This window comes from Falco rusticolus, chromosome 7 (genome assembly GCF_015220075.1).
Source record: "Falco rusticolus isolate bFalRus1 chromosome 7, bFalRus1.pri, whole genome shotgun sequence".
NCBI lineage: Eukaryota > Metazoa > Chordata > Aves > Falconiformes > Falconidae > Falco > Falco rusticolus.
The window spans coordinates 23,432,170-23,457,564 of NC_051193.1; the positions used below are offsets into that span (position 1 = coordinate 23,432,170).

Genomic DNA, 25,395 nt, shown 5'->3' on the forward strand with positions numbered 1-25,395 from the left:
TGCAGTGAGCAAAACCAACTCTACTACATGAAACAACAAACAACCAAAACAAATACTCACGCTTTTCTAAACTGGCACTACCTCCACTTGTTGGTGCAGCCTCAAAAGAAGTTCCCCGTACAGTAAATACTTTAACTGCTTCATCACACTGCACGGTGCAAAGAATATTTCCTAAACAAACAAAAAGCCCACATTATACTTGTGAAGAAGATAATCAGACATACTATGCTTTTTAAAAAACAAATAAAGTTAGTGTCAGAAACACATTAGCAGTTCTACTAGAACAGACAACATTCAGAAAGTTACTTCCCAAAATTGCAGTTTTAGATGACTAAAAAATATGAAACCTTGGCACTTAATAAACATAGATTACAAATAGTGTAATTTAACTTTTTAGCTTCCTGTTTCCAAGTACGATAACAAATCTTCTATATTTGAAGGATATAAAGCATTCAAATAATCTCTTACAAATGAGCTTTTAAATTTCAGAAGCAGGGGGCCACAACCCAACGTTGAAAGTGTCATTTTTAAACATGAAGAGTGTGTATAATTCAAAGTAGATGTTTTATCCTGTTGTATGAATTCATCAGAACAGAAGACAACGAGGCCTGCCCCAAGTACCTGTGCGATTGTGTTTCTCTCAACAATATATACTACAAAGTATTTACTTCACACTGGAGGCTGCAGGGAACACTAAAAAAGAAAAAAGCTGCAACACCAGCTATTCATAAACAAAGTCATCTTGAAACTGAATTCCTGGGAAGCAGCTTAAAAGTGCAACACAAAACCACATTCTGGTAATGCAACTCAAAATGTAATACCACATTGGTACAATCTTGTACAGTAAAATTAAGAAACACAAGCTAATAAGCTCATACCTAAATTAAAACACAGCATCAGACAAGCATTAGAGAAAAAAGACTGAAAAAAGAATTGCAAATTAAGTCCATGAAATGTTGTAAATAATTAGTTCAATGTCTTCATAATTAGGAAAAATAACCCTGTGGTATCTTAAATCAGAATTAATGCTAGTCATATTAAATAAAGTTGGACAATTAATGTCTTACATTTTACAAAATCTGATCAGAAGTAAATTACCAAAGAAATGCTGTATGTATAAAGGACATTACCAAATACTATTAATTAAAGCAACAGACCTGGTTTCTAACTGACAGTACCAAAGCTGTTAGGATTACTTGCTTTCTCACACATGAAGCATCATGTCCATTACCAGGTTTCATTTTTATGAACCACAGCAATTCATATTATAAAGTGAGAATTCCTGTCATATTCCAAGGTTGTAGCAACAGGGTTATGTAGAAGAGTTATCAATGTTGGGTCCTTTATTGCACAAATACCACTTACCTTCTCTGATTACCCACCTGCATAGATAGTTCTTACAAAAGTGTCTGGTGACTGAATTTCAATAATGTCAGAAACAGGGGCAACATCAAGTTTGCCAGCCACTCTGGGAATAAGATTCTAGAAGTCAAAGATTAAAAGTTAGCAAAGTAAATGCTAAGTAAAATTCACATGGTCAATAAAAAAATGCCTGCTGTCCTGATTTTCACTTCATATAATGCTGTCTGTAAGTAAGAAGGCACATACAACTGTAAGATTTTTTTAGGGCTACTCATTTAGCTTTAGCAGCCAAATAAAATCCCATTATTGTAATAACATTAGACATTTTATGTGACTTACCATAAGTAAACCCTTAATTTAATATCTTAAATTAGGAGGCTTATTTGCTTCAATACTTTAAAAATAAATATAGATGCAATTTACTCTGAAAATTGACAATTATGGATTGCTGAGTTCTTTGCACTTCAAGGGGGAAAAAAAAAAAAGCATTTTTGTAAGCTAGTTACCAAAGACAATAGGAAAAAAACCCAAAAGTCACACTCACCCCCCAAAAGCCCCAAAAATTTTATTTTAAAAATTAATATTCAAATATTCTCTTGCTCTGAAATTGACACTGGGAAATTACTTAGCACCTTTACGAATGGGAAGGAGGATAAAAAGCAACATAAATCATTAAGAAATTAACGATAGCAAGAGCTTTGCTTACCCGCCACCCACCCCAATTTGGTACAACACAAAGGGCCCACTTCTGAAATCTTTACTCACATCAAGCAGTCAAAAATGGAAGCACAAGCTTTCAAGCAAAAGCTATTAACCTTTACTAAGATACTGCAGATCAAAAATAAAAGATAAAATTAAAAAACGCTAAGTCTTAAGGTATGTAAAGATTTCTCTTAACAAAATAACAAGTATACTGATTGATATCGATTGGAAGTGAAAGTAGTCAGATGGAAGGCTGATGTCATTATTCATCCTACATCGGCAAGATTTCTGAAGTATCCTTTTTCCTCTAATTTAACTGCACCGCAACATTGACCAGATTGTCAGTACTGAGGCTCCCTGTGTACTTAAAAACACACTGCTTAAAAAATAAGTTTTGAAAAACTGTATTTTCATTTAAAAACATCCTGGCTAGGCTGACTTGGATCTGTGTTATTCATATATATTTACAGACGCTTCAATGTACATGACCTACACCACAGAAGCAATTCCCCTTCTCCAAAGAAACATGCTTCCAATGTCTGCGCACTTTCATTTCAACCCGCCTATCATACATTTTTCATCTCAATTTACTGTACTTCTCCTTACAATTTTCATAATGCTTTCAGATCACTTAATCTATTTTGTGTTATTGCACATTTTGCCTTGTGTACACAGAACTAGCTGGTTACCACTAAATATATTTCTACCATACTGTTCCTTTGTCCAAGTCAGCCCATAATAAAACTCAGACATGAATCAGTGTTTCTAACTAATGACTTCTTAAGTGAACTACTGTAACATTTTTTGAAAATTTGAAACTGTCCACAGCTGACCTCTCTCAGGTCTTTGACTCATACTCTCAGACACGTGTCTCTTTTCTACAAGACATTTTATTTTTTTATGCACTTTGATCTACTTACCTTCCCGAAGGCAGATGCTCCAGCACAAATGTGGGTGTAATTAAATTTTTTATGAGTTTCCAAAATCAAGGGAGTCAGCTCCTCTGAGGATAAAAATATATTGCTCAAAATTTACAACTATCTTATTCTCAATCACAAATATAAATACCATTATTTTTGTCAATAGGTAAGAACAACTCTCACCTGCTAGAAATCCCTTGTACACATCATGCTGAGCCACTAGAACTTTTGCAACACCCTGCACTTTGCTGAGTTCTTGTGCTACCTATGATTACAAATTAATTATTAGTTTGTATTATAACAGGCACCACAACCAAGTAACAAGAGAGAGTCCCTGCTGCAAAGAGCTCACAGCCTATAGATAGTTCAAACTGGAACACAAAAGTATGTGAATTTCGAAAGCAGAACAAACCTGATGGAACAAAATGTGTATGTTCTGACTCATAGCATAGTGCCTTATGGGATAATGAAAATTAATTCTGTGGATAAGAAAACTGCAAAGCAAATCAAACACAGGAAAGCTTGCCTCCTGTATGCAGGATTACACAACGATCTCATGATTTATTACAACAGCCGATAACAATCACACTTGAGGATTACTGCTCAGTATTCTGATAAAATCATCAAGAAACCAATCCTACTTTCTTTTTAAATCAGCTGATATCTACCACACAACATACAATGCAAATACAGAAGTACGGTGATGTTATGATCTTTGTTCAAATTTTAGGAGCCATCTTTTGCTTGCAGCTGACTCTCTGCCTACTGATGTGATGTATATTGTCAATTCTGTATTTATGCATTTTTTCTTTTAAATTTGCAGAACTGACGTTTCAATGATAAAAGGGTTGTTGCAGATCAGAGAGGACTGACAGCAGTGTCTGGAGACCACATGCATTGTCCCAGGACTAGCGCAGTTTTACTGAGTTTGCTGAGTATCAGTTTACCCTCAAAAATTAACAAAAGGAAATAAATAACAATTCCATAATAGCTGCTACAGAGTATCTGCTTGAGTAAATGGCTCTCTTGTCCTACCAATTCAGATTCTTACAAAGAAACTTTTAAAAAACTGCAAACCTTCATTTTTTGTGAAGTACTTTTTCCCACCATGACATATGTTGCCAAATAGACACCATATACTTAGTATTAAAAAAACAAACAAAAAAAAATTCCCGATCCATTCTTCTACTATGTGAGTGCCAAAGAATAAGGAAAGATCAAAGGCTCACATATCAGGCAAAATTAAATATTTTTTTCCATTTTCTTGATCTAGATAAATATTTGCCTCTGGGTCTCCACCTCAGAACACCTGGGTCTCACTTTAGAATAGCCACTGAGGTTTCTCCACCTATTTGTGAATTAGCTGCCCTAAGTATGCCGCCTGCATAAGATACTACAGACTGCTTTCAGAATAACAATCCATGAACAAGAGCCTACTATGAGAAATATGAGGCATAATTATTTCTACATTTACTGTTCAAACAAGAGTACATCATGCTGGAATGAAAGTATCACTAATGTAGTAACTATATTGTCTCTAGACTTTGCACATAAAATTTAGACTAACAATACAACAGTTAACTTACAAGAAACTTTTTTAAGACGTGACCTATATGACAAAGTCAAGCAGCACCGATTTCAGAATTGTAGGTTGCAAACACTCTTACTACGCTACTAGTTGGCTAGTAAACCCAAGATGCTCAGAAGCCCTATTTGTCACTGTCCTGTTTCACTTCTTCTGGTTGCCATCTGAAAAAGTGCAAGTTTTTTTTCCGAAGTTCTTAGCACTGCTATGTTTGTCTTTGAAACTTTACAGGGAAATATTATTTTAGAAGTTAATTGGTCCCATAAAAATTTGCTCACTTAAGCTTGTAACAGGTGATACTGATATTCTCACTTGTGAAATGAAATCTATTTTCACTTCAGAAGAGAAGCAGTTCAAACGCAGGACGTTTCTGGCAGATTAGCGATTCCTGGCATAGTTCTCTTCGCTACAGATTATTTTTCAGGCGGACCAAGATGCTACCAAGTGTTTCACCGCATTCATTATTTCATTCATATGAAAATAGCGTTTCCTACCTTGTCGCAGCTGGTACCAGCTACTAAACAAGAAACTTCACCTCCAAGGCTTTTTGCCGCTGTGACAGTATTTAGTGTAATGGGTGTAAGAGTCTCATTGTTGTGTTCTGCTATGACTAATGTACTCTGAAACCTCTGGAGCAGCAATCCCTTTAAAGAAAGAAATAAGAAAGAAGGAGAGAGGAGTTTGATACTTATCATTTAAGCAAAAACCTGTTCCTAAGAGCAGAAAGTTATCAATTATACAAACTGTAAAACACTGCTGTCAAACAAAACAGGCTAAATCTAGATGATTTTTATTAAGTAGGTGTTAAGAAAAGGTATAAACTTGCTTGACTTCAGCATATCTCTAACATGCTGTGTTTAACCTGAAACTTCCACAGGAAAATATTGAACAATATTAAGAAAAATATTTTAATACATTACATTCAAGCTCAGTTGATCAATGTAATTAAGTACCTTAAAGATTAAACCAGCAAGACTAAGACACAAGAAAAATTGAGGGTAGCAAATAAATACTTACTTGGTTTTTTTGTGGTCATTGGGTTTTTTTGTTTTTTACTATAGGTTTTAGCCAAAATCTACCTACAGAACACACTTTTTTCATTAGTTACGTATAAAGGCAAAATTGTATGCAGTGGCAGGATGACACTTAAGTAGCAAAAAGGCTCAGAGTCTAAAAACACTAACAGAACTGTTGATAACAACAGGTTCATTTTTTTCTATTTTCCCCTTAAAACATTTGACACTTGATCAGTTTGTCTACCACCACAATTCAGTGTTCCTTAAATAAATAATTCTGACCAATAAAGAATCCACACACAGTCTTTAAAGCAAAAATGAAATGTGGGGTGGGGGTGAAGAGAAAAACGACAAAGAACTGCCACAAAACCAAACCAAAATATTCTGAGCTCTAAGACTTTCTTCTCTAATTTTCAGGTGAACCTGGAAAAAGCATTATTCCTCCAAGATTCCTTACTAGGGTAAGGAAAACGTTTGGGGTGGGAATGGGAGTATCATCCTTCAAGTCTTTGTTCATCCTACACAAAGCCTACACCAAGCTATCAAGATCAAGTTATGATCAATGTAACATGGAACACATGGAAAACAAAATACATTCATTAATATGACCAAGGCACAAATACTAACACAACACTTAAGACTGCACAGCCAGATACTACCTTTTTTAGACATGTATTCTGACCCCGTATCCCCTCATGCCAATAGGTACTTACCCACCACTTAAACTAGTAAAAAGAGCTTCAGAAAATCTCAAGAGTCCAAATAGAATTTGGACATGGACTTCAGTCACACAAAGCCTACCAACATGCTAAAAACTTCACACAGAGAAAGCAAATCCTGAGCATGTCCCTGAAGCTAATCACAGTGTAAAAATAAAAATACGATGATAACTTTTTGCAGAATCAGTATTGTAATTTGTCATTTTGATTAAAACAGTAAGGATTCTTGTAAAAGTGCTCTGCACTTCATCTTTTACGCTTTGTTATTTGTTATGATGAAAGATTCTAGGATCATTTGAAGCCAATTGCCAGTAACAATTTTTTGTTAATAATTATTGTGAATATTAATTATATATAATAATAATAACTAATAAAATATTTATTTTCAATACAGATCAGACACCATATTTTTTATTATCTTTCATACATCATTTGCAATAAAAGTTACAAGATTTCAGTCACCGTTTGAAAAATAAATCCATGTTTTTGTGGCAAAAAGCCCACTTTTCCTAGGATTTCTAGTCATGTCACAGGGTAAAGTGGACCACGCTCCTGAAAGATTCTGAAGTTTTTGAATTTCTGCAGGGAGCCGCATGCATTTTAAACACACTTAATTCTGACCATATTACGATCTTTTCCCTAAATTAAGTACTGCACCACCGTGGGAGCTCTACATCATTCTGTCAAACGATTCTAGAATAAACTGAGAAATATTTTTTTTTAGCCAAAAAAGAGTAAGAGCAACGGATGTTGCCTGAGCAGACTGGATATTACTATATCCACTATAGTAATATATATATATATATATATATTACTATATCCACTATAGTAATATATATATATATATATATATATAAGATATAGCACTATAACTAGGTATTATTTCTAAACTGACAATCCCACATTTTGTATTTGTGGGAACCACACACCAGAGGGTCACTTTATACCTACATGCATCACATTTCTGAACAGAAAGACAAGACCAGATTTAAAATAAAAGTCACATTCTAGATCTTGTGTAAAAATACTGGATGACAAATAAGATTCCTATGTGAGTCTGAATTTTTTAATATACCAACACATGTAAAAATTTTTTTAAGTAAACAAAACCAAAACAAACTGACTTTTGTTTGTTGTAATAGGGATTCTGCAGTAAAAGCAGAGGGTAATTCATCCAGTCACATGTGAAAACTGAGAATCTGCAGTAAGCCAATGAAAAGGACAGGTAGTTATTTTGATGCACTAACTTGTCCAGCTGCGCATGGGCAAGAAGAGCTCATTATTTCACTGACCTAATTTCTCCACCTGTACTCGGGCAGGATGCCTACTCTGAAGCCTAGATAAAATAGGGAGGTTGAATATAATGTAACCAGCTAACAGCAAGGATAAAAAGCACAAGAGATAAGACACACAGAACAACCAATTTATTGAAAAGAACAATTCAAGAGGAAACAGCTCTCAGCACTTGTGCCACAGAAGGTTCCTGGAAAGCTCTGGAAAAATCAAGCTATCCAAAGAAATCAATTACAGTTAAACATCCTACAAACCTGGGCAATCGAGTGGCTTCTCTAAGCATGCCAGTAAATTACAAACACATCTGCCAGCAACCAGTAGAACTGGACATTTATTTCACCAAAGTTTAGACATAAATTGAAGCTATGCACCCATGTTCCCCTTACAGCAGAAACCTCTTCATTTCCTCTCTGATGACAACAGTAATTCAATTTATACTAAAATAAATATTTATGAAGGAAAACCATTTGAAATTTCTAACTCACCACCACCACCTCAGCATTCACTGTAGAGCAAACCTAGACTCTGACTTCCAGATGCCTGAAAGGTGGTAAGATTAGCCTAGATGTGCTGTATACATCAAGCCTCTTGCAAAGCACCAAAGGATTCACTGAATCCATCATCTCGAGTTTCCCCAAAGCGCCTCTTTGCTCCCTACCTGAGAAACCCAGCAACGTTTTACAAGCAGAATGTGAAGTTTAAGCGTAATACCAGAATTTCTAGACTTCAGACAAAATAACCAAGACTACCCACTGCTACTGTTTTGGCAAAACATTAGAAATCGGGACATGCCCAGTATATGTGCACAAATAAACCTACATGAGGACAACACCCCATCTACGCAAAGTACTCGCTCAATTTGCACAGGTGACCTGCTCTTCACAGCAACACCAATGCAAATTGTACATACATTGGGTCTTCCAGCACATACACAGGTCACCTGAACAGCACACAAGCAGGCCCAGCGCTTCTTAAAATACGGATTTGCTGCTTATATGCTACAAAACATACAGCTGGAAAAAAACACAGACAAAACCGCTGTGAATCTTTGCTTGCTGCTTGGTGAGCTGGTGAGCAGGCAGGGATCAGTGGCCTTTACAGCCAATACTAAACCAGGCCTGCGGCCTGCTCCAAGGACACTTGTTGTAATGCAGGAATTACGAAATCAGCTCTGCAGGTAACACACACGGCAGACACAGGAACAAAAGATGGGACAGCCCAGAAGTCTTTCCAGCAGGCGTGTTCTGTATGGCCCCACACTCCATATATGCATGAATATTAAATAGGCTGCTAGAAACTTCACCCAGGAAACTCGTCTCCCAACCTCTGCAGAGAAACTGAAACCGAAATAGAAAATTACAACACAAAAGCACCTAACTGGACCCATGAAGTCATCTCAAGAGCTGATTTTCTTCATTGCAGAAGCAAACTGGCCAGAAATTAAAATTTTTAAACTGCTTAACAGGAATTATGTATCTCACAGAGACCCTCTCATAGAACCTCGGTACAGGTCTGGCTACAGAAGAGGTCTGAGAATCTATTTAACTCCAGGAAATGCTAACTAGAAAAACAACACTGGAGTCCCCTGAACTGAAAAGGGAGATGTAACTGTGGTGAAGAACAGCAGAATAAATGAAGACTTTTTAAAAGGGTTTATTTAGGAATCACAATAAAGACTTAAAATTACACGGGAATTGAAGCAGCAACAGAAAGATGTAATGCAGAATGAACTCTTCCAAATATGTCCCATGCAAACCATTAATAAAAAATCAAAGCAACGGAGCTTTCTGAAATACAGACAACACACTATTGGAAGTGAACTCACTAGATGGCTTATTCCATTTCCATCCTCTGCACCGACCGTTTGTATATTTGCAGTCTTGTATTCCTCCTCAGTCCTCCCATCTTTAAGTTATGCAACACCAATCTTCCCTGTCTCTCACATCCTGTTCTTCTCTAAACTATTCAATCTTTAACTGCACAAGCGTTAGCTGTGCTGGACCCTGCTTTGTGTCTCTGGCAGACAACATTGTTACCTACACAGCGAAGACATGCACAATGTTTTATTTGCTTTATTTTATGAACTTATGAGTTTAGATGCAGATGGCTGAAAAACAAGGAGCTGACCTCATGTTTCCAGGATGTGGAACTGAACTGTGCAGTGATCACGAGAGCAAAGTATTATTTACATAGCAGTACTGTATGTCCTATGAGGTCCAGAGATCATGAAGACCTTTGCTCTGCAACGCCTACAGCCTAACAGTAACTGAAAGGCATCCATAATCACAACAGTTAAAATTTCTAGATTAACTAGATCATGTATGCTCTGGTCTGCCTTAGCTTTTCTTGGAAGCCATTCTTAGTACCTGAAACAGATTAGTATATCCATAATTCCTATTTTAGGGCTGTAATACCTGTATGAGCCTTGCTTGGAGAGCCCAAAAAGAAACTTGTGAGATTTAAAGCTGGTTTAGAAGGGCTCTTTTCACCCAGTTCTAGTGGACTAAGTGTCTCCTAGTGCATGCTACAAGATCAAACAGGTATTCAAGGGCATTTCATGAATCATCTACCCAAACTAACCTTGAGTTCACCTAGTCGTTAAATTTGGTAACATGGCCAGCATGACATGCCAAGCAGCAAACGGCCTCCAAAAGCCCAGCACTCCCCAGCGCTGAGCAATATGAAGGTCAATATGGAAAAGCAACAAGTGTTCACGTCAGCGTCGTCCGCAGACCGCGGTAGTTACAGCGACCGCACTTCTACGCAGCTGCGCTCGGGTGACTGGGAAACACGCCGGGCCCTCTCAAAGCCGCAGAAAGCCGCGCCCGGAGCCGCCAGCGCCTTCCTGACGGTGCGCGGAGCTGGCGGTAACGAGGGCCCCGCGCCGCTGCGAGGGCGACACCTGCCCGGCGCGGGGGGCGGAGACGACCGGCCTGCCCGGCGGCTCCCCCGGCCTCCGCCACAGGACAGCCCCCCGCCGCTCCGCTGCCGCGGCTTGCTCGCACCCACGCGCGAACTTTGCTTCTGAACAGGCGCGGTGCGGGGCCGCGCAGAGGGCTGCGGGTGAGCTCCGTCCCGCACGCCCCGTCGGCCAGGCTCGCCTCGGCCCCGCCCCGCACCACCCCGCCCCGGCGGGCGGCCGCCCGGGCGGCGGGAGGGGGGGCGGCCGCGGGCGGCGGCCAGCCCCTCAGCGGGCCGCAGCCCCTCGGCCCGCGCGCTTCCCGCCCAGCCTGCCGCCTCCCCCCGCCCGCACTCACCGCCCGCCGCAGGCGCTGCGCCGCGACCGCCCGCAACATGGCTCCGCCGCCCCGGCCCGCGCCGCTCTCGCGAGAGCCGCGCCCCAGCCCGCCGCCTCATTGGCCGGAGCGGCGGGCCAATGGGCAGCGGCGGGGCTGCCCCGCGCGCCAGCCGCTGGCAGGCAGCGGCGGAGCGGCGGGGGCCGCAGAGGGCCGCGGGCAGGCCCGCACCGCGCGGGCGGCGGCAGGAGGCGGGGCGGGGCCGGGGCGCGGCCGCCAGGGGAGGCGGGCGGCACGTGCGCCTTCCCGCCCGGCCCCGGCGCGGCTCCCGCGGGCCGATGGCGGCGGGGAGCGGCGGCCGCCCACGCTCCGGGCCCGACCCCGTCCCGTTGCAGCGGAACGCGCCTTGCGAAGGAGGAGAGGGGGAAGGCCCCCATCGGCGGCTGCGGACGGAGCGCACGGAGAGACCGGGAACCGCCGCGCTTCCCCAGCGCCGCAGCCCTCCCGCGGTCCCGGCAGCTTCAAAGCCCAGCGGGGTGACAGCAGCGGGCACGCTTACAGCTGCCTCACCCGCGCCCCGTGCGCGGCCCCTCAGCGTCTTTGGGGAACAGCTCCCTTGCTCCGAATATTTATTACTTATTTGTCCGATTTCTCAGAATCAAGGCAAGACATTTTGTTCCTGCCCCTTCCACGGCACCAGGGTGCCCCAGGGGCCAGGCTGGAGCTTTCTGGTTTTTCCCATACCTCCAGGGTTTTTTTCCAGGTGGCAAGGACAGGGATTTGAAAATCCATGCAGCAGAATGCTTCAGGCCAAATTCACTGCTGAGGTACGTGCTGCGGGTCTCTGAAAACCTGGCATCCTGCTGGAGTAGCCAGTGCGCCAGCCCAGGAGCCACGAGTGCACAGGGATCGGGGATGCTCGCGACTGACTTCCTATCCCCAAAACCACCAGACAGCGAGCCACGAGTGCAGTTTCTTACATCCTGAAGTGGTTTAGAGAAAGAAAACACAAGAACAAATCCCTGAACGATTATGGCCACTGGACTGCTCTTCCAAGAATAAGCAGTGATCTGCAGCATATCACTGATTTGTTCTGCATTTCTGGGGCATCCCACAGAAATAGCAAAAGGCAAACTGTTCAAAAAGGCTTTTCAGCTTTGCCACAGCCTTGGCACAGGATCACATCTAAAATGTATTCTGCCGCATGATTTTTGCATCGGATGCCAAAAAGTACTACTGCTTTACAGCAACAGCTAACCAGGGCCAGCAACACAAGCCTCTGAATGGACAATTTACTTTGTGTCAAATCTCAAATGCCTCTATAATAGAGGAAAAGCAGCTGTTGCACACATTCCAGCTTCCTGGCCCCAGAGCACTACCTAAACTGCCCAAGCCCTAAGGGAGGGCTGCAGAGGGAAGAGCTGAAGGAGGTAGCAAAACCCCTTCCGGGCCTGTGCTTGATTATGCAGATTAAAGTAGCTCCAGCACTGCTCTAACTTCTGCCCTGGCTCCACCAGTCCCCCCAAAAACGAAGAAAACTGAACGGATACTTGGGGCTGCCTGTGCTTGTCCTGGCTTGAGCAAATGCCTGGTTGGAGGGGAAGTTTTATTGAATACAAGGGGAAGAACGATTTTGCTGAAGTCACTGGACCCCAGGACAGGTCTGAGAAAACTGTGAATAACTGAAGCAGCTCTTTACCACCAGTTTGAGTAACGGTTATGGTGCAGCATGACTCTTTTAGATATGGGAGTTTTATACAATATAGAAATCCTTACCTGCATCCTAGGTAATCCAACAAAAATAACAACAAAGTAAGGATACAAAATAACATCCTAGGCATCATTAATTTGGCCATTATGTATTCTTAATTAAGGTGTTTTACTCATCAGAAGCATGGCACACAATTTCATCATCCCATTTTAAGCTCCAAAACTGAACTTCCAACACGCACATCTCATGGGGATGAAATATTTAACAAAAAGAAAGAACATACATACACCTAAAAAATCCAAAAGCACAAAACCCCAAACCCACCCTTGTCATTTCAGTTTGATTTTTAATACCTCAGACCAAAACAAAAGTGAGTTACTATCAAAGTTGACCTAATGGCATCATAGCCTAGAATAAATACATCCTTTCACTATGCGTCTGGCTTAATAGCATACATCGTATTTTTATGAGCAGAGTGATACTGCCATTCTTCAGGTCAGATTTCATGATGTAGTGTCACCAATCCAGAGATGTGACATGCTTTTTATTGTTTTCTGTTTATAAGTTTTATTCAAAACCTCAGCAACACTTCAGATGCACGTAATCCTTATTGAAACTGGCTTGACGCAGATTACACCCTGAAGCACAAAGGAAGTCTTTATCACTTATGGCCAGTGTTTTAGGAGCTTATAACTGTAATCAGGTAGGGATTATATCAGCATGATCCATATTAGCTGAACCATAGCAAAAAGCTTTTTTCTATTTGACCTTCCCACCTAGGGCATGACAATTAATAAAAGTGGTAAAACATGCAACAAACAGGTGCTGCTGAAGGTGGAGTCACTGTCCACTGCAAGCAGAGGATAGTACTTTGAAAGAAAAAATCATTAATTAGTGGAAGTAGATCCTTGTACAGTGCATTGTTATCCAGGATTATTTCATTAGGATCTGCTGACCCAATTTCTGCATTGGAAAGGGAATTACATTTTTTCACAGTTGGGAAGGGGAAGACAAAAAAAAAAAAATAGAAATCAATAACACAGATTAATCAAACTTTTTAAAATATGGTTGCAGACAAGAGCAGGTACCTGTATTGGTATCTCTACAAAAGCCAGATGAAATGAGGACCAATCACAAATATGTAATCATGTCTCCACTAGAATCGGATTTTGGTTCCTTTAGAATACATAATTCCTAATTAAAACATATGGAATCCAGCTAATACAGTCTCATGACTGAGGGATTTAGTGAAGGGCAGGAATTATTTTTATTACTGCTACGATGGTCCCCTCTGTCACAGGTCATCCCTAGCTTACTCCTCTGCAATCACTCTGGAGATAGCTGACTCAGATAAATTCAAAGAGCTGCATTTGGGAAGCTTCCCCAACACACGAAAGGATTCACCTCCTAATCTGTCAAAATCCAATAACATTAAAGCAACTGCAACCTGCTTACAGCTCAGCAGGGCTCTCTGAGCTGATGGGCCGGACCCACCGCCCAACACCAGACAGGCAGCAGCGAGGAGGGCACCAAACAAAATCCCACCTCAGAAGTGGCAGCAGCAAAGATCTCTACTGCTGAGATACTTTTTGCCCAAGCACTGCCAGCTCACATGACCCAAGTGGTTCAGCCCCCCCAGGACATTACCCTTCCCCACAGCCGCAAGTAGAGGACCCTCTGCACAACAGGGGATGCATCTCCCTAGGGCCCTGCTCTCTGCTTCTCATCCTCACTGGCACAAAAATACATCTCAACACGTCTGACCTTTGAGATCCTTTATAACAAAACACTACCACAGGTGTGCTCAATACTTTGCCCCGATCACCTTACAGCCACTCACCTGTGTGTCTCAGATTGGCAGCTAGTCTCTCAGGAGGCCTCACAGTAGCCTTCTGGAAGGGAACAATGCCACGAGCTCCTATTTTCAATGCCAGGGGTAGAGGAAAGAGCGCCCCAAAGCCACCCCATAGCTAAGACAACCCTTCTACTAGCACTGAGCCTACAAAACCACCACAGGCAGGTGTTTTCCCTTTCTTATAAACTCCTCTCACTTGCTAATCATTTCCATGTGCCAATCAAGTAATGAGCGAGTCAGGGAGCAGCATCACATTTGCTGCGTATTGCTAGAGAACAAGATCACCAGAGGAGTTAAAGAAGCCCCTTCTGCTGAGGTCACAGGCAAAAAGTGACCCTCACAACCTCCTGGAAGCAAAGGCTCAGGTTACTGTGGAAGGCACCTTGTCCTGCCCAGGAAGGAAGGAAGGAAGCGATGCAGTGGGGAGAGCTCTGCTCCCCTCCCAGCATGGACACCTGCAACAGGCATTTCGCGACCAGCCACCCTCCTCCTGCACGCAGCTCGCCTTGTTGCTAATGGGATATGCGTGTAAGATCCTCTGCCAGGTTATACCAGCATTATTTTTTAAACAGGTAGCTGCTTTTTCTGCCTGTTACACTGCTGGAGAGAAATCCAGATGCCAGTATTCCTGCTCGTGCCAGCCCAAGCCGTTCCTGCAGAGGCAGGGATGGCCAGCACATGAAATCACCCCAGGGGAATGGCTCTTTCCATGCCTGCAAGCACTTCAGGAGAAGTTATTTTTTCCTTTCTTTCCTTCAGTTTCATCTCAGTGAATAAGATTTTAGTGCAAGTGCAGCAGCTGCAATAGGCCTCTGCTTTCAGTGTTTTGGGACCTGCTTGTTTCTTGCTATTTTTGTTGCAAAGCCTGTTGAGAGAGGACTACCTCCTTGGCGAAGTTACCTGCAGCTTATGCCACCTGCTGACAAAGGCTAATGCACCTCCTGCTTGCCCTGTCACAAAGTCTAAGATGCTACAACTTGCCCATTGCCTTTAATCCCACAGATAATGGCATAATGAGATCCAGTGGCTGGGGGTTGAACCTAAAATATACACTTAATTTGCCATTTCAGTGAAAGCAGTTAACGAGCAGGGATGGCTTTGCAGGGAGCGGGGCAGCCTCTTCCGCATGGGCAGGCTACATCAAGACCAGATACAGCTCTGGGAGACAAGACTGAGGTCAACTGTAAATTAACAGGCTCGCTGTGAGGGTCAAAAATAACAACACTGGGTCCAATTGCATGGTCTGGTGCGAAGGAGGCCAAATGAGATGGGCCAATGAGTCCCCTCTGCACCCATGAACTTTCTGAATCCTTCTTATCCAGTGGGGGGGAAATGGCAAGGACTCCCTTTGCCATTTTACCATGGCTGATTCTTAATCAATAGCAGGGCTGGCAGTAGCTCTTGTGCAATACCACTTTCCCCAGAGCTGGGCCCTCTTCCCCTGCAATGCTCCCAACCCCTGCTGGTCTCAGAAGAATTGAGCCCAAAGCTCCACATAGCAATTCAAATGCATCACCAGACATTAGGCCACCGGGTTAACCACTGTTTAATTTCGTCACATTTGTTTGTGAGTTATGTACGTGCCTTTCTTTTGTCAACATCTCTTTTTAGAAAGGATATTGATTTTGTTTTCAAAGGCTCTCGAAAATAAAATGAATGACTACATTCTAAGGAAGAGTCATTTTCTCAACAGCTGTAAATAATTTATTGTTCGCAACCCACCCAGATCAAAAGATACTTCATCAACTGATGTGGCAAAATCTGTTGCAAGCTGCATTTCTATTATCTCAGATCCAATTAACCATTTGGAGCAGACTAAAACATAACTAGATCAATCCAGAATCAGATTAATATCCAATCCATAATCACATTAATCACAATCTGTCCATAATTAGCCATCAGATAATCCCATTGGACAGGAGGTGACATGCAGTATCCCATTATCTCATTAATTATCTATTTTCAGTATCAGACATTGTGCCCAAACACCAGGAAATGTTTTTTAAAGGAAAAATGGACAGGGAATTCTCCTTTTGCTACATCCTCCCCACTGAAGCCCCCAATGGTACGATGTTGGAGTTTTACAACATTTCTTTGTTTTTACATGTTCTGTTAGAACCAAGAGCTGTTTTTCTGAGAGATGTCATCTTTTTAAATAAAATATGATTATCTTAGGAAGATGGATAAATAAAACATTTGTTTCATGTGAACAAGTTTATGAAAGAAAAGAAAACCCTTCATCAAAGGTTTTAATGGTAACATGATAACAATAGCTTTGCAAAGCTAAATCTTATTGCAGATGGTTCCTGTCCTTTTTTGTAATGTAAGTGAAATTGTGTTCCATCTGTTTTAATTTTATAATGGACTTAATCCATGGCTGGCTCTGAAAGAATCAGCATTTACTGCCTTTGCAATCTGCTGCAAACAAAAAAATTGTTACCGTTTCCCCTTTCTAGAGAGAACTTGTATTTCTATTTGGGAGCAGAAAGCAAAGAGTTGCTCTGCAGAGAGCGTGAAGTGCTGTCAGCTGGCCTCGCCCCACAGCCAGGCAGCCCCTGCCAGCTCTCGCACCAAACCCAGCCGGAATTGCCCCGAAAGTCATCGGAAACTCTGGATACTGGGTGGAGGAAAGCAAGAAGTAATCAGTGCAGAAGGAGAGACTGCATTTGGGTTTGACTAGCAAATGCTTCCAGCAAGCAGTTCCAAGCGACCTGAAAGTGGTTTTCCAGAAGTCCCTCCTGACCTGAATTACTCTATGATTTTACGATGCGCTTCCTTACCCCCCCTCAAGTGAACCAACAATTAACATGTTTGTAAAACATGGTGGTATCAGGCTGGTTTTATGCCTTTTGGCATTACCTGTAGCTGTTTTGTACATCACCTAGAGGAGGTTCAGGGCTTTCACCATTTCCCTGGGTTTTGGGTTTGGTTGGTGGTTGGGGTTTTTTTTGGCGGGGGGTTGGGGGGGGGGGGGAAGGGGTTGGGGGTGTTCTGCTAAACTGCCTGTGCTGCACTGCCCACGCTGTTCCTACCTGCCCAGTCATGAACTGAGTCTAGTCCCAGCATACCTGCCTGATGTCAGTGCACTGCTCTGTACTGTCACAGGTGTGTCTGCAGCACAGCTTTGTGCCAGTTTGGAAAAGTTTGGCTGGCTCGGCTATAACCTAACCTTCTTATTCCTAAGCTGGTGGGAGGTTTGGGAGAATAGAGAGGACCCTGCCCTCAAGTGAGAAAAGGGTGATGCAACGTGGAGCATCCCTGCCAAGCTGCTGTATTCTTAGACGTGTTGCATTCTCCTATCACTGACATTTTATTTTTGTGTTTTATTGTTAACACATGCAGATACTGACTCACTCAGGACTCCATGGATTCTAGCTCAGACCGAAGTCACCCTTCTGCACCCCTTTCCTGCCAGGCTCCCAGGCATGGGCAGGACACCCTGTGCCACCCCACAGCCGCAGCAGCACTGTGGCAGTTCCCATCACCCGTCCTATGAGGTCACCCCAGCTTGAAGAGCCAGCTAAACTTTTCCAATGCCCTTTGTGTCACTCACCACCAGCTCAGCTCTGCTGCTGGCAAGTGAGCCACACTAACAGCAGACCACAAACCCCGACAGGCGCCACAGCCACCCTGCCACTGCCACACAGGCAGGGGACACATGGCCTCACCCTGCCCTGAGGAGTCATTGCCACACCACACCTTGGCACATGCAGGGGTGCCGAAATCCCTGGCAACACATGCCCCTGGCGGGTACCCCAAATACCATCCTACTTCTCCCCTCAGCTCTTGTGCAAACTTGAACATTTGGGGTCCTCAAAGGTGTAGCAGGGGCTGTGGCTGGGCTGTGGAGAGTGGGTCAAATAGCCAAATATCCAAATTGTCCTCTTCTCCTCCTCAGCTTCTGGGGTTTCGTATCTACTAGGTGCCTGACATACAAAAAACCAAGTGCTTCAGCTGGCTTCCCTCCTCTGAGCAAAATGAGCACAGCTCGCCCTTCCTTAGCCAAAACTTACAGTCACTATATCCTTTCCCAGGCTGTACAGGTTGGTCTATACCTGTCAAATTCTGTGTGTAAAATTAAAAAGTTGATTGCATGGAGGGGAGGGACAGGACTGAAGCCCCAAGACAGCAGCAATCTCAATTCCAGTATGTATGGGCTGTCACGGACCTTTGGAGAGACTCGTGCCACTGAGCTGTGAAGTCTTTGGGAATTTAAAACTGAGGCAAAGGCCACTGAAAGGCTTTCCCTATTTTTCAGCTAATGCACAGGAAGCCCATGGAGACTTGGGGGGGAGGAGGGGGGGAGCGGAAGGGAGGAAAAATTAATGGAAGGGATAAAAAAGCAACAGGAGAAGCTGAGCTGCAGGAGCAGCACAGGATCAGGTGCACGAAAATGAGGTAAAATGCTATTTTTTCGCTCCGATTTCAACTCATCGCGCGGCTGCTCGTCACGCGTCTTCTTCCCTGCAGGGCCGCCCCGACGATGCCGGCGGTCCCGTTCGCGTCCGTCGGGGCGGCCCTCCCGCGCACGCCCGCCAGCAGGGAACCGCTCTGCGGACGCGCAGGTCCGCGCCGGCGCCCTTGGCGGAGCCCCTTTCCCGTCGGCCGCGAGGATGCGCCCCCGCGCAGCGCCAGGGACCGTCCCGCCGCCCCGTCCGCAGGCACCTGCCCTCGGCACGCCGAGGCGCCGGGAGAAGGGACAACGAAATGAAAGGGGAAAGGGAGGGGAAGGAGCGGGAAAGGGAAATAAAAGGAGAACATAAGGGCGAGGCTAAGAGTCCAGGAAAATAGCAGGGGACACAGAGCGGGCACAGCCACAGTGCATCTCCGCCCCCTCAGGCTGCCGGCGCCGCCGTCCCCTCCGCGCACAGGGCTGGGGCGCACGGCGCCGGGTCCCGTGCCAGGCGGCCGGAGGGTCCCGCGGGCGGCGGCGGCAGCCAGGTGGGTCCCGCGGCCGCCCCGGGCACAGGGGCGCGCCTCCGCCGAGGAGCTGCCCGCCCCGTCCGAGCCGCCGTCGGGCCGCGCCGGGCCGGGCTCCCGCGGGGCTGCGCGGGGACTCCGCGCCCCGCCGCGCGCCACCGCGCGCCCATTGTTCGCCACGGCCAATCCGCGGGCGCCCTCCCCGCGGCCGCCAATCGCCTCTGGGGGCCGCGCGGTGAGGTCAGCGCCGCCCCACCGCCCCCCGCGGCCGCTGCGCGCTGACATCACGGCGCGGCCCGGCGGGGCGGGCCCGGGGGGGCGGGCGCGGCCCCCGCCCCGCGCGGCGCGGGTAGTGGTGGAGCGGCAGCGCCGCATCCCGCATCGCGCGTCGCGGCCGGTGCGCAGGGGGCCGCCCGCATGGTGGACATCCTCCTCCCGCGGCCGCTCCCGGGCGCCATGGGGGAGCCCTCCAAGAGTAAGTGCGCGCAGCGCGGCGCGGCGCCGGGGCGGGCAGGCGCGGCGGGGCGGGCGCGGGACGCTGCGGGGCCGAGCTCCGCGCCGCCGCTGCCGTCGGGCGGGCTGGCGGCCGCCGCGCCGGCCCGGCCCCGCGGGCGCGGTGACAGCGCCGGGAAGGGCTGCGGCACCGCGGCGGGCGCGGGCGGCTGCGGGCTCGGCCCGGGGCATCTCCGGTGCCGCTGTTTCCGTTCGTGCCCGGCGCTGCCCTGCCCCGCTGGCTCCGCTTCTTACCGAACGCCTGCCCCTTCGGCTATCCGCGCTGCTGATCTCCTTTCTTTCCGCTGTTTCCATTTCTTTCTCTCCTTCCCGCTGCTTGCTCTTTCTCGCATTCCCTCTTTCTCTGCCCGCGTTACCGTTTTTCTCTCTGTCTTCGTTTCTTTCTGCCTGTTCTTCTTTCTTGCCGTGTTTCTTTCCGTGTTTCGGTTTGCCTTTCTTTTTTTAAATTTCTCTTTCCGTTTTAATTAAATTCTTTCTCTTTCTGTTCTTCTGTTTTTGTTTGGTTTTATTTCTCCGTCTCTTCGATTTTTTGTCTCTTGCCGTTTTCATTTGTCCATGTTCCCATTTAAAGTGTCTCTGGGTTTTCGGTGGTTTTGTTCCTTTCCATCATTCAGTTTCTTTCTTTCTTTCTTTCTTCCTTCCTTTCTTTCTTTCTTTCCGTTTTTCCTCGGCTTTTCTTTTACTGTTTCTGTGTTTCTGCTTTGGTTTCCTTTTTCCGAAATTCTACTTTTATGTCTCCGGGTTTCGGCGTTAATTTCCCTCAATCAAAATTCTGGGGTTTATTTCTGGCTGTATTTATTTCTCTCCGTTTGTGTTTCTGTCCTTTATTTCTCTCCGTGTTTCTGTCTTTATTGATCTTTCTTCCTATTTTACAAAAAGTAAAAAAAAAAAAGAGAAGGAAAAAAGGAAAAAAAAAGGGAAAAAATGTTGTTTTTTTAAAAAAAGTCTTTCCCTAATTCCTGGTGCTTCTGCTCTTGCACACCGCTGCCCCTGACCGTGCCTCACTCGCTCCCGGCAGGGCGGCCGGGGCTGGCCCTGTGCGCGGGCTGCGGGGGCCGCATCCAGGACCCTTTCCTGCTGCGGGTGTCGCCGGACCTGGAGTGGCACGTCGCCTGCCTCAAGTGTGCCGAGTGCGGGCAGCCTCTGGACGAGACCTGCACATGCTTCCTGCGCGACGGCAAAGCCTACTGCAAGCGGGATTACAGCAGGTGACCCCGAATGCGCCGACGCTCGTTAAAAAAACCAAACCACCAAACCAAAAGCCCGAAAAAGCACTAAAGCCCCCTAAGACCCCCGAATTTCCCCCAAACGAAAACCCGACTCTCGGCCGCTGCCCGCCCCCACGGCGCCGCCCGGAGCCTCCCCGACGGCGCGGCCGCGGGCCCTGACTGCGCGTCGCCTCCCCGCAGGCTCTTCGGCATCAAGTGCGCGCAGTGCCGGGCGGCCTTCAGCAGCAGCGACCTGGTGATGCGCGCCCGCGACCACGTTTACCACCTGGACTGCTTCCGCTGCGCCGCCTGCGGCCGCCAGCTCCTGCCCGGCGACCAGTTCTGCCTGCGGGAGCGCGACCTGCTCTGCCGCGCCGACCACGGGCCGGCCCCCGACGGCGCCGCCGCCCGCGGGCCGCGCAGCCCCGCGCTGCAGCCGCCCGCCGCCGCGCACCTCGCAGGTACCGGCTCCCCCCTCCTGGGGCGGGCGGCGGGAGGGGCGGGGGGCCGGGAGGGGGCTGCGGCGGGCGGCCACCCTGACGGTGCGCGCCCTCCCCGCCTGCCGCAGAGCCGGTGTCCGGGCGGCCGCCCGCCCCGCGGCCGCCGGCGCACAAGGTGGCAGAGAAGACCACCCGCGTGCGGACGGTGCTGAACGAGAAGCAGCTGCACACGCTGCGGACCTGCTATGCCGCCAACCCGCGCCCCGACGCCCTGATGAAGGAGCAGCTGGTGGAGATGACGGGGCTCAGCCCCCGCGTCATCCGCGTCTGGTTCCAGAACAAGCGCTGCAAGGACAAGAAGAAGTCCATCCTCATGAAGCAGCTCCAGCAGCAGCAGCACAGCGACAAGACGGTGAGCGCCCGCCCGCCCCACCGGGGAGGGAGGTGGGGGGGGGGAGCCCCGGGCCGGCGGGCTCGGACGGCGGCCGTACTGAAGCCCAGTGTGCCCGCAGAGCCTGCAGGGCCTCACCGGGACGCCGCTGGTGGCCGGAAGCCCCATCCGCCACGAGAGCGCCGTGCAGGGCAGCGCCGTGGAGGTCCAGACCTACCAGCCGCCCTGGAAGGCGCTCAGCGAGTTCGCCCTGCAGAGCGACCTGGAGCAGCCCGCCGCCTTCCAGCAGTTGGTGAGCCGCGCCGCGCCGCGCTGAGCCGCCCCGTCGGGCCGCGGGGAGTGGGCAGGCCCCGCGGCCCGCCGGGCTCGGGCGCTGCCGGAGGGGGCCGGGGCGGGGGGAACCGCGCCGGGTCCTCACCGCCGCTGCTCCTCCAGGTCTCCTTCTCCGAGTCCGGCTCCTTGGGCACCTCCTCCGGCAGCGACGTGACCTCGCTGTCCTCCCAACTCCCCGACACCCCCAACAGCATGGTGCCCAGCCCGGCCGAGACGTGAGGCGGCCCGGCCGCCCGCCGCCGCGGGACTTCCGCATGCCTGCGCTCCCTGCATGAGACACCCGGCCCCGGGCTGCTCCCAGAGCGCCGGACAAACGCCTTTGTTTTTTAATTATTCTTATTTAAAAACAAACAAAAAATATGTTACTGACGGCCAAAAAAGCACCGGGATCCTCGCTGCCTTCACCAGACCGGAGAGAGAGCCCCCGCCCTGGTTATTCGTTGTTTTGGGTTTTTTCCCCCTGCGGATTTCGATGTTTCTTTTCCCCAAAGAAACGCGGGTTTCCCCGCTGGACCCCGGCACGGTCACAGGCTGCCTTGCCCGCCGCTTGCGCTAGGGACGGCTTTTCTTCCCTTTTTTGGAAGGGAAAAGAAAAGGGGGGGGGGGGGGAATAAAAGAGAGAGAATACAAAAGGGGGAGAGAGACTCCCCCGGCGTGCGCGCCTTTCCGCGGCCGCGGAGCCGGCCTGGCCCTCCCTCCGCGGAGCCGCGTCGTCCAGTCTCATCTCACGCCGATGCCTCTCCCGGGCCGCGGCGCCCGGCCCCGCACCATCGCTGGAAAAACGGGACACGGAAACGAGACTTTTTAACGGGAAAACCAGTACTAATAATGTTAAATTATCAATGGACGGAGGACGGATTGTTTGAGCCTTTAACGAACAAAAGTAAGTTATTGTTATTTATTGTCAGAGTCAGCGGTTGGATAGTGGGATTAAATATTTTGGACTTAATAAAAAAAGAGAAAATAAGAAAAGGAAAGGATTGCAACGAAAAAAAGAAAGGTGGGGGGCGGGAGGGCGGCGGCGGGGCTCGCCGGGCGCGGAGAGGGTGCAGCCCCGGCGTTGCTGGCACGGCCTCCCCACACGGCGCTAATCGGCTTTCCCGAGCGGGGCCGCTTATTTATAGCCGGGGAGGCGGAGCGCAGGTTTCCCTTTCGGAGCAGCCCCCGGGCTCGGCCGGGCCGCGCCCGCACCTGCCGCGGTGCGGGGCCGCCTCGCCTCCTCCCCGGGGGCGGCGGGGGCTCGGCCGCGGGTACTGCCCCGGGGAGGCGGCGGCGCGGCTGGCCGTCCCGTCCCCTCGCGCGTATCCGTGCCCCCGTCTAGACGCGGGCGGCGGCTCCTTATCTGCCTTCGGCATCACCTGCGAGTGCGGGCGGCCGCCGCGGCTCCCGCTGCGTCCCCGTTACCCGGGCGGGAGCGCGCTCAGGGCCGACTCCCGCGGGATCGCCGGCCCGGGCAGCCTCACACCACACGTCGAGCCGCCCCTGCGGCCCCGTCCCCGGGCAACCGGGTCCGCACCCTCGGGGGGCGCGAGCGTAGCCGGGCCTACCCGAGGCACCTCGCCGAGCGGCGAGGGAGCGCGTAGCCGCGGCGCCGAGGTGGGAACGGCTCCGCCGCCTCCGTGGACTGAGCAGGCCCCGGCCGGGCCCCCGCGGGCGAGCTGGCCCGCGGGCCGATCCGCAGCTGCCGTCGGGGGGCGCGGAGCAGCCCGGGCTGCCGGGGGCGCGCCCGCCGGGGAGGCGGAGAGGCCGCCTCGTCCAGGCGCTCTTCAGCCGCCGCCGCGGCGGGCGGTGCCCCTCGGCCCGGGGACAGGTGGGCAAGGGGGTCGTCTCCCGCCCTCGCCCCTCGGCCGCGGGGCCGCCCCAGTTACCTGGCTCCGGCCGGGTCGGGTTTTGGCTCCGGGGCCTGGACTGCAGCGAGCTGTTGCCGTCACCGGGGAGCGGGGCCGCGCGGACCGTCACGCCGCCTCGGCAGAGGCGACCGTGGAACCCGAGTCCCCGCGGAGGCCCCGCTCTCCCCTCAGGCAGCGCGGCGGCCCGCCGGCCGGCTCGGGATCGCCGCCGCAGCCGCCTCAGGTGCGGGCCGCGCCCGGCCGCGGGGGCCGGCGAAGGGGCCGCACAGCCGGGACCGGGGCCGCCCGCCCTCCGGCAGCGCCGTTCCCGTCGCGCCCGCGCGCCCAGCCCGCGCCCGCCGCCCGGACGCCGCGCGCCGCTGCCGCCCGCCCCACGCGCCGCCGACGCGCGCGGTTTGCGCAGCCCCCGCAGCTCCCGCAGCCTCCGCAGCCCGGCCCGCCGGGCGCTGGAGAAGACGCCGCGGCCCCTCTTTGTTCTCCCCCCCTGCCCGAGCCCCGCGTCGCTGGCGGCAGCGCCAGCACCAGCGCCGGCCCCGCGGGTCAGGCTGCAGACGGGATAAGTTACTTTATTACAAGATATACAGAACACGTTTGCTCCATTCGCCATCTTATTTCCGCAGTTCCGCAGGGCAAGTACCGCCACATCGCAGGGCAGAGAACACCCACATCATGACACAGGGTATGTGAATGAAATACACTCAAATTATCAAAATTACAAAACAGAACTTGAAAGTTATCTACAGTACATACGATATAAATAGTGCAAATTATGTATCTACAGCGTAAGTATTCAGGGTATCGGAAAACTTTCCGGAAGAGCCTTTGGAAGAAGGCGGTCAGCAGGAACTGCTCAGCGTGACGATGTTAGGGACTGTAAAACCAAACACAATGCTTATTTCTTCAAGAAGAACTGTCGAGCTTCTTCCCAGGACTGGCGGGGGAATCTGTTGGACAGCTCAAGATAATCTTGAGAATTGAAAAATTTTTCTGTTGAAGACAGAACATAAAATTACCAAGTTATTCCCTCTTAAGATGGCAATAAAACAAGAATAATGAACACGAAGCCAATTTGACATACTTTGAGTCATTCGCTCCCCTCCCCCTACCAAAAACTTCTCAAATCACGGGGTGACATTTCTGTGGAGCTCTGGACACTGAGGCTTGGCTGTAAAAATGGGAGCAGAGGGCTCTGATGAGCAAAGGCTTAGATTTTTAGGCTTCTGGATCAGGCGCTCTGCTTTATGCATCGGAACATTATGCACCTTTACACATTTTATATTCTTGGAGCTCCCGGGGACCAATGCAGCCTCATCTGGGTTCAGGCAGCCTCCACGGCGTGCC

The 25,395-nt window shown here is 49.0% G+C and overlaps 3 protein-coding genes across 7 annotated transcripts in view; 1 reads left to right on the forward strand and 2 right to left on the reverse strand.

Moving 5' to 3' along the window:
* Positions 1-10,947, reverse strand: part of ETFA (electron transfer flavoprotein subunit alpha) — a 30,940-nt gene extending 19,993 nt beyond the window's left edge. Inside the window, exons 1-6 of the mRNA XM_037394217.1 lie at positions 10,855-10,947; positions 5,064-5,213; positions 3,168-3,249; positions 2,985-3,067; positions 1,383-1,482; positions 61-171 (exon numbers count right to left, since the gene is read on the reverse strand). Coding sequence (XP_037250114.1) covers positions 61-171; positions 1,383-1,482; positions 2,985-3,067; positions 3,168-3,249; positions 5,064-5,213; positions 10,855-10,893 — 565 coding nt within the window. The 5' untranslated portion in view covers positions 10,894-10,947. The remainder of the gene's footprint in view (positions 1-60; positions 172-1,382; positions 1,483-2,984; positions 3,068-3,167; positions 3,250-5,063; positions 5,214-10,854) is intronic.
* Positions 10,948-19,613: 8,666 nt separating this feature from the next.
* Positions 19,614-23,161, forward strand: ISL2 (ISL LIM homeobox 2). Its single transcript, XM_037394216.1, has 6 exons — positions 19,614-19,794; positions 20,851-21,040; positions 21,242-21,501; positions 21,609-21,892; positions 21,993-22,163; positions 22,307-23,161. Exons 1-6 carry the CDS (start codon positions 19,737-19,739, stop codon positions 22,421-22,423), a joined length of 1,080 nt encoding a protein of 359 aa, XP_037250113.1. The 5' UTR covers positions 19,614-19,736; the 3' UTR covers positions 22,424-23,161.
* A 1,433-nt stretch (positions 23,162-24,594) lies between these two features.
* SCAPER (S-phase cyclin A associated protein in the ER) overlaps positions 24,595-25,395 on the reverse strand; it is a 165,846-nt gene continuing 165,045 nt past the window's right edge. For all 5 annotated transcript variants that reach the window (XM_037393738.1, XM_037393734.1, XM_037393735.1 and 2 more), the window contains one exon: positions 24,595-25,041. In XM_037393738.1, coding sequence (XP_037249635.1) covers positions 24,947-25,041 — 95 coding nt within the window. In that variant the 3' untranslated portion in view covers positions 24,595-24,946. The remainder of the gene's footprint in view (positions 25,042-25,395) is intronic.